At 39.7% G+C, this 8,859-nt stretch overlaps 1 protein-coding gene across 1 annotated transcript in view; it reads left to right on the top strand.

Moving 5' to 3' along the window:
- The first annotated feature begins 712 nt into the window (after positions 1-712).
- LOC143293483 (late secretory pathway protein AVL9 homolog) overlaps positions 713-8,859 on the top strand; it is a 26,241-nt gene continuing 18,094 nt past the window's right edge. Inside the window, exons 1-4 of the mRNA XM_076604375.1 lie at positions 713-873; positions 4,080-4,200; positions 6,444-6,529; positions 7,566-7,637. Coding sequence (XP_076460490.1) covers positions 796-873; positions 4,080-4,200; positions 6,444-6,529; positions 7,566-7,637 — 357 coding nt within the window. The 5' untranslated portion in view covers positions 713-795. The remainder of the gene's footprint in view (positions 874-4,079; positions 4,201-6,443; positions 6,530-7,565; positions 7,638-8,859) is intronic.

The raw sequence follows: 8,859 nt of genomic DNA, 5'->3' as shown, positions 1-8,859 counted from the left end.
GTCTTGCCAGTCTGTTTTGAAAACTGAATCCGTGTATGTAATTCTTTGTCTCTAGATTCCTTTCCCTTTTGATTTGAATTGATGTTGTTGTGTAATCATTTATGTTCATTGCTTTAAGTATATCTTTTAAAATCTCAACCCCTATATCTACCTATTTTTACTTATTTGATTAAGTTTGTGCCTACAACATCGTGCCAGTGTACACCTCGTCAATAAAGGTTGTCATGTGACAGACGACGATAATCAGTTGAGGACTGAAGAAGATTATTATTTATTTGTTTATTTGGCATTTCACACACCTAACCCGCTTAAAGTTCTTTGATGACGTCTGTCAGTGAGTTAAGAAAACTAAATCAGTATATTTGTTTATTTCATTTATTTATTTATAGTCTGTTCATCTAAGATGATGATACTAGACTGTATAAATCAGTATATATCTGTACGGGGACAGACTTATTGATTGTAGATCAATACATTGCAGCACTGGTGTGACCTCATACTGAAACAAAATATTGAACATTCCATACTTGCTTCTCCGGGGAAGTAAGCAGGTATATCAATGCAACGAAAGAGTGGGGCGTTTGTAAGAGTCAAATCCCTTCCATTGGAACTTGTCACATTTTTTGATTGGTCAACTACGGAAAAAGAGCATCGCCTTGTCCAATCAAAATGTCCCACACGTAACTGTGTTATGACTGTCAAAACATGGGGGTGTTGTAGTTTACCGTGTTGGGACACTTTAGTCAGATAAAGTTTATACGACAGAATTACTGAAGGCGCATTGCAAAGTTTATTATGGCTACACAGAAGGAAATAGAAACGCCAGTTCTACATGTTATCGTTGTTGGCTTTCACCATAAAAAGGGCTGTCAGGTATGTTGGAGTTGGCCATATCACGTACTTAGCGATTGACTGACATAGCAGCCCAGCCCAGTCTTGTCATCAGGCTTCTTATTGATTTCCTTGCTCTTGCAGATAATATGTCAGTGTGTGGCGATAAACCTGTTGCGTTGAGTCATTGAAGACACTTGCGGACTTTATTGGGTGGCTGGTCATACTTTGTTGAGCACGGCAGCAATCGCCAACTCGGTCACTGATATAGGACCAGCACTGTCGGGCGTTGTTTAGAAGCTGAACCGGGAACTACAATTTATACCAGTGACAAGATTAAGTCACTCCCTTAAGTTCCACAAGATCCCGGTCTGAGCCGATGCATTTGAATTTTTTTCCCCTTGGAGTGGAACAGTCCCGATGCTGTACCAGCTTCAGTGGTCGAGGCTCACTCCCTGGCACATTCAGGAGGGAGCTCAACAAATTCGCCTCAGAATATGGCTTAAATTGAAGCAGCCTGGGGATGTATTATTAGCTGGGACTGTTTTGGTCAAGATTTAGCCCCAAGGGGTTCTACACTCGCCAGACTGGCCTGGTTTTAATACCTTACATTTTTTCTCCAGATTCCACAACACACACCACCAGGCTGCATTTGACAAGACAGCATATTGTCCAGCAATTTGAACATTGAGGTGATGAGGAAATGAAATTTGGAGAGTTGCCAGGTTCACTACACATACTTTACCGTGACCCACAAGTGCTGACTCCTTTTAAAGGGGGGTGCCAGATAGCCACATATTTGGGAGTTGCTGGGTCATTGCTCATTTTCACTTTACCCTTTCTATTACTGGCCAGGATACAATCTTCTATGAGTGTACTTGTTATGTACTAGTTTTATTATTAGTAGTACTAGGTAACTTTTAAGTTATCAAACACGCCACACACACGCGCGCGCGCGCGCGCACACACACACACACACACACACACACACACACACACACACACAGAGTTATGCACACACACTGTCATATACATGTTGGAATTGGCGATGTTGGAATTGGCCTAAAGTACCGAACAGATGGCAAGCTGTTTAACCTCAGAAGGCTTCAAGCAAAAACGAAGGTCATGACAGACATCATCAGAGACTTTTTGTTTGCTGATGATTGTGCCCTCAATGCTGGATCTGAAGCTGACATGCAACTCAGCGTGGACAAATTTTCCACTGCCAGCAGGAACTTCGGCCTTACCATCAGCACGAGGAAAACTGAAGTTCTCCACCAGCCAGCCCCAGGGAAACCCCACGTTGAGCCCAACATCACAGTCAACGGTCAGAGACTCAGTGTGGTGGAGCGGTTCACATACCTTGGCAGCACACTGTCACAAAATGCGACCATTGACGATGAAGTGAACGTCAGGATTGCAAGAGCAAGCGCAACTTTTGGTAGACTCTATGCAAATGTGTGGAACAGACGAGGCATTGTTCTTGAGACCAAACTAAAGGTGTACAGAGCAGTAGTTCTCCCCACACTACTGTACGCCTGCGAAACTTGGACAGTGTACCAACGGCATGCCAAGAAGCTGAACCACTTCCACACAACATGCCTAAGGAAGCTACTGAACATCAAGTGGCAAGACAGGACCCCAGACACGGAGGTGCTTGCAAAAGCCACCCTTCCCAGCATCTTCACCATCCTGATGCAGTCCCAGCTTCGCTGGGCTGGACACGTGGCGCGCATGCCAGACCATCGGCTGCCCAAAAGGCTCTTCTATGGCGAGCTGCAACAAGGGAAGAGATCACACGGAGGTCAGAAGAAGCGCTTCAGAGATACTCTGAAAGTCTCTCTGAAAGCGTTTGATATCAACTCTGACTCCTGGGAGGAATCTGCAGCAGACCGTGACAAATGGTGCACTGCTGTGCACAAAGGTGCCAAGTTGTGCGAGGCCAACAGGACTGCTGCAGCTGTTCAGAAGAGGCAGGCCAGAAAGTCACGGGCAAACAAGCTCCCTGACAATGATATGCCTGTCTTTGTCTGCCCCAACTGTCAGCGAACATTTCGTGCGCAGATTAGACTATTCAGCCATCTGCGCACTCACAGATAGATTCATGAGCATCCCCCCCCACCCTCCCCCCATCCCCCAGCTGGATGACAACGATGGTCATCATCGATCTCGATGGACACACACCACCATATACATGTATATATGATTCTGTTACATGTACAACAGTGTACTTTTGTGTTAGTCATAAAAGATGTTTCAGACAAAGGTGAATTAAGAGAGACTTTATTTAAGAATAGTGATAATATATGCATACATAGGAAATCACTTGGTTGTGACATCTTAGAATTCATTCATAATTGGATTCACTTAACTTCAGTACTGGTAACAAGATGTCTGTAAATCTAGATTTCAGTATATGAATTGCAGTTTGACAATCTGTGATTTTTTATTTTTTATCTTGAAATGTACACCTGTTTGTTTCTAGCTCTCTGAAATGTCATATAAAGTGAAGTTTATGAGGCTGGCTAAAAGAACTTACTGTTTAAAGTGTTTTGTGTGTTACTCCATTTTCTTATTTGATACCTTTACACCCAGTCAATATGATAGTGATATTGTATGATGTTCAGTGTACCAGTAATTGTAGAGAGTAAGAGATGAAACATAATTTGTAAAAATCAGAATTAATTTCATTCACTTGATACACACACACATGCTCTCTCTCTCTCTCTCTCTCTCTCTCTCTCTCTCTCTCTCACACACACACACACACACACACACACACAGGAGTGAGAGAGAGAGAGAGAGAGAGAAAGAAACCAGCCTTATTCAAAGCAGTCTACATTGCACTACAGTACTTACAGAGTGATAGAGATTCAACTGAAAGTGTCTGAAAAGTGAGGAAATGTAAAAAGCAAAAACAAAACCCCCCAAGTTCTTTAGCAAGTTCAGAATCATGGGTTATGTCAGATTTGAAACTCTTTTGTGGCATGGGAACTGAGGAAGATATATGCACTATCAATTTAGTTGTTTTTTTTTTTTGACACTGGATTGTTGTGTCTCACTCTCAGCAGTAATGTCCATTGTTTGTCTTTTAAAAAAGAATAAAATTTGACATATAATTAATATATACGTCTGTCACTCATAGGTCTATACATTTTCAATTGATTTCTTTGCACTTGAGGTGAAATGTGTGGGAAAAAAATCCTCAGTTTATTTGCGAAATCATTGGGATGGTCTGTGTAAAACAGGTGGAATATTCCTATCCCCCTGTGATTGCTGGCAATGCTGTGGATAGCCATGAACTGCCGGAAGAATGGAAACACCTGCCATCTCTGGCTTTACCTGACGGAGCCCACAACTATCAGAAAGGTGAGAAAGAGTTACACCTGGCATCTGTGTATAGCTGCTGGAATGTGGATGAGAGGTAGGATCAAAACAGTTTGTTTTGTTGCTATCTCAACATCCATGCTGATTCTGAGGCATTGCCCCCATGTTGTTCATCCTGAGCCCCACAGTATCTGGCAGGCTCCTCTGCTGAAGCCTCAGACCCAACAGTCCACAGAGAGCTGTCGCTGTCTAGTCACTGTGACCACTATGAGGCAACCTTTATTACTATAGTAATTACCTTAGTTACTATGTTACTTGTGGTTGGGTGGTCACTGCCATTGCTGTGACCTCTGAGGAGACATGAGTTTTTTTTTGTTGTTTTTTAACTATCCCCCAAAACAGAGTGTAGCTGCCTACATGGTGGGTTAGAAATGATCATACACACAAAAGCCCGCTTGTTCATGTATACGAGTGAATGTGGGAGTTGCAACCCACAGATGCAGAATAGTAATAATAATTTTGTTTAACTCTTAATCATGTCTAGTACTAGTACTCTCCACAGCTACTTGTAATTAGTACAGTTTATAAATTACTGATTTACACTTGGATACAGATGGTATTGCGAGTTGGACCAGGTTTTTTTTTTTTTTTTTTACTCCACTTTTATGACAGAAGCTTGTTCTCCCTGTTTTACTTTTAGTGTTTTGTTTTATTTTTTGGTTTGATTTTTTATTTTGACATATGTAAAGCACTAAGAGATGTCTGGAAGTGTTATGTAAATTGACAGTTACTATTATATTATCTATGACTGACATGTTTCAATGGAGGGAGTCTGTAATTATATAGTCTCAGTAAGTCATTTACCTAATCAGAGAGAGAGAAAGAGAGAGTGTATGATATATCTGTGTGTGTGTGTGTGTGTGTGTGTGTGTGTGTGTGTGTGTGTGTGTGTGTGTGTGTGTGTCCTGGTGAACTGTAACAGCATCTTCTCAGTATAATACAGATGATATTTAAACTGAGACTTGCACAACAGTCATGAATGCGTTCATTCCAGTTATTTACTTTATCAGTTTATGATTATGTGATCAGCAGGGTAAGGAGTCAAGGTTAAGGTCATCATTTGGCAGAGTAATAGAAGCTTTTTATTATTTTTATTATTATTTTTTTTTATATTTAAGAAACATTTTTTGTTTTGTAATGTCAAGTGACAAAAGCAAGAGGAAATGGAATACAGAAACAAGAACAAATTGACCCACTGGTAATTGTTGATGCAGACCTGAAATAAGGACAAGGAAGTCAATAAAAAGTTGTCAAGTTTTATATGGAGACAGTGTATGAACCTGTAACACAGACAGCATATGAAGCGATAATCAGCACTTGTGGATTTTATCTGAAAGATGAATCATGAAACAAAAAGAAGTATAGATAGATATATAGATAGATAGATAGATACATACACATGCAAATGATGATTTGAGTCAAAAATAAAAGAAAACTCTACAGACTTACAAACAAAACAGTGTTTCATTTTCACAAACACAGACTGAAAAAGCTTGACAGAACTCATATCTTACATTTTTCTGATTTTTATTAGACTTGATATCATATATACTGACATAGCTGATCATTGTCAGATCATGATTCTTGTCAACATTCACCTTCAAGGTTAGGTCAGAGACCAGGGCCTTACCAAATCCAATGTTGTCATAATACAGATATAGTAATTAGAAAAGACCCTAAGCTGAAGAGAAATTTGTGGAATGTCAGCCTTTGTCAGACATGGAACAGTAGGTGGCCACAGTGAGATTGAGAAGAAAAACTCTGCAGGGTCAAGGTTAGGGGTCTAAGTTCATGGTCACAACTTGGTTTGATGGGAGGAATGTAGAAATTTGATGGCTTTGTGTCTTTTTACAAATGATATATATTATTATTTTATAGTTGAACTAGGAGTTGATCTGTTTGTTTGTTTGTTTTTTCAATGCAGATGGTCTGTCACTCTATGTAAATGACTTAGAGATACTATATACCCTCATTGACTAAATTCAGTGTGTTTTTCCCCCGTTCCATTTAATTCCACAATATAAAGATGAATTAACAGATAAAATGGCATTTTTATGTGTGGATTCTGTTGTTAAATTGGAAGGTTTTGTTCCATGGTTAAAAGTTTGATGATTATTACTAATATTAGCAGGTGAACAAGGCCTCTCAGTCTCAGTGTTTTTGTAGTTGTACAATATAAAACAGTGGCAGCTGAGTGTGTTTTAAAAAATTTTTTTTATCAACAGATACTGTGTTCTTCCATTTACCCAGCAGAGATTCATCCAGAAGGACGGTATACTGCGTTTCCTGCTACAGACAGATGGATGCGAAGGTGTGTTTTGGGATACTTTTTTTGTCTTTTTTTTTTTTTGTCTGGTAAATCTTCCTCATTTTGAGTTTTGTTTTTAAAGTTTTTTTTTCTAGCTTAGTTAAATGTCCTTATAATTCATCATCATGTTAGGGTGTGTTTTGCACCTAGTCATTCTCACACAGACACACACTCATGTGCAGTCAAGCATGCACAGGTACATAGTTCATAACTGAGGTAGCCCTTTTTGTGTATTGAAACAAACTGCTGTAATCATCAATGCCACCACACTTAACAGTATGAACAGATGAGGCAATCTCCTCATGAATTTAGACTTAAAAAAGACACTTTTGTTCATTGTTACTTCCTTGAATATGCTGTAATCCATTGTGTATTTTTTGCGTGTTTGAAAAGATTGAGAACTATTTTATATGATTTTCATCAACAAAGACTTTGGGGAGGGGGAGGGGAAAAGGGAGGGTGTATTGTTCATTTGATTTGTTACATATGCCTATCCTATATCAGTAGATGTATTTTTTAAACACCTATGCATATTACATGAAAGTTTAGGGGGTGGGGCGTGGGAGGGGCCGGAGGTTGGGGGGTTAGGGGAGGGGGGGAGGTCTGACATGGGTTTGAATCTGCCAGCTTGGGCCTTTACAACTTGTGGCTTGTTCCAACCCATTGTTGAGCGTGTTATGGGCTTGAAAGGGAAGAATGGGACCGCAATTTAATTAAGTACCATCCACTTCACAGATGGATCTGGCACAGGGACTGTGGCAAACAGATAGATCTGGGAGTGGCTTTTTTGGTGGGATTGAGAATGAGTGGTGTTAGAGTATGCCACTGAAATGGTGTGGATGGTGGGATCCCCTGCCAAATGCTGAAGTTATTTATAACTGTTGTTTGTTGTTTTTAGTCATGCTCATGGACATCTTTTAATGTTTCGTGGCTGTTTTTGTCTTGTAGTATATTGTGCTTTATACATGTACACATATTTTCCTATGTTCTTGTGTGTGTGTGTGTGTGTGTGTGTGTGTGTGTGTTTTCACTTTTTCAGGATTTATTAAACAGAACAGCTGACATAACACGAAGCACAGTTCAGAAAAGTGTGTGCGTCCTTAGCCGACTGGTAAGACACACCACATTTGTGTGTGTGTGTGTGTGTGTGTGTGTGTGTGTTTGCTTGCATGTGTGGTGTGTGTGTGTGTGTGAGAGAGAGTGAGAGAGAGTCTGTCATTGAACTAGGATGAATTTATTGTAATATTTCTTATTCTGAAATTGTGTCTCGTAAATACTTATTTTTCCTTATTGCTTGGTAAATCAAGCCACTGTGTTTATGTTTTGCTTTTTGATCTTTTAGTCCAACCCTTGTCATGTTTTGTGTGCATTTGACTCAACTGTGGTCTTACTCAGAGAGACTGTATGGTCTGAGTGATGAGCCTGCGGATGCACAATGAACTTTCAGTTGGATGAATAAAGATGCATTGTCTTGCATATATCCATGAAATAACAGGAAGGAAATATTTACTACAATATATTATTTACAAGCCTGCACTGGCTTTATGAAAAAAATACACATATAACGGAAGCTTCACAGAGTGTATTATTATGAAATCTTTACAGGGAAGTGGCTGTCACACACACACAAAACAAATGAAATATGCTTACAGTTTTTTCTTAATAATGTTTATGCTGTGTTCAGGTTTATTATGATTTGGTTAATCATTATTAGAAAATAAGATAAAGAGATATTGAAAATTGAAATTTCTAGTTTGCTTGTGTTTGGGTTGGATTGGAGTGTTGGGGGTGGGGTGGGAGTGGGGTTGTTTGGAAATGAGTTTTAATGTGATGTGGAGGAATAGGCAAAGTCTCACTCTCAGCAGTCCACAAATTGCATGTTCAACAATGGGAACAGCAGAAACAAACAGTATTACTCTCAGCACTCCAACAATTTGCACAGTAACAGCCTGCATATAGAAATGATCCCTATGCACACAATACAGAGCAGGTACTGAGATACATGTCATAATTATACTTAGGGAATAAACCCTCATCAAGAAATGTTTACACATTATTTCAGAATGTGTATCTCACTTTTCGGCCTACAACTTACAAGGTACTACAGCGTATAAGGCCCTATTAAAAAAAAAATCCTCATCAGGGCACAGATAATATGCATAACGTGCATAAGGTGCATCTGCTGCAAAGTGAAAGTCCTCCATCTGGCTCTGCTAAGACTGTATATTATTTTCTGAGTAATGACATCATCTTTAGAAGACTGCATTGGAATACGACATCAGGACTTGTTTTTGTCTGCTTGTTGACTTGGCTCCGTTACTCCTTTCATTTGA

This window comes from Babylonia areolata, chromosome 19 (genome assembly GCF_041734735.1).
Source record: "Babylonia areolata isolate BAREFJ2019XMU chromosome 19, ASM4173473v1, whole genome shotgun sequence".
NCBI lineage: Eukaryota > Metazoa > Mollusca > Gastropoda > Neogastropoda > Buccinidae > Babylonia > Babylonia areolata.
Note: the sequence above shows the minus strand (reverse complement) of the source record. Positions and strands in the feature narration are given on the sequence as shown.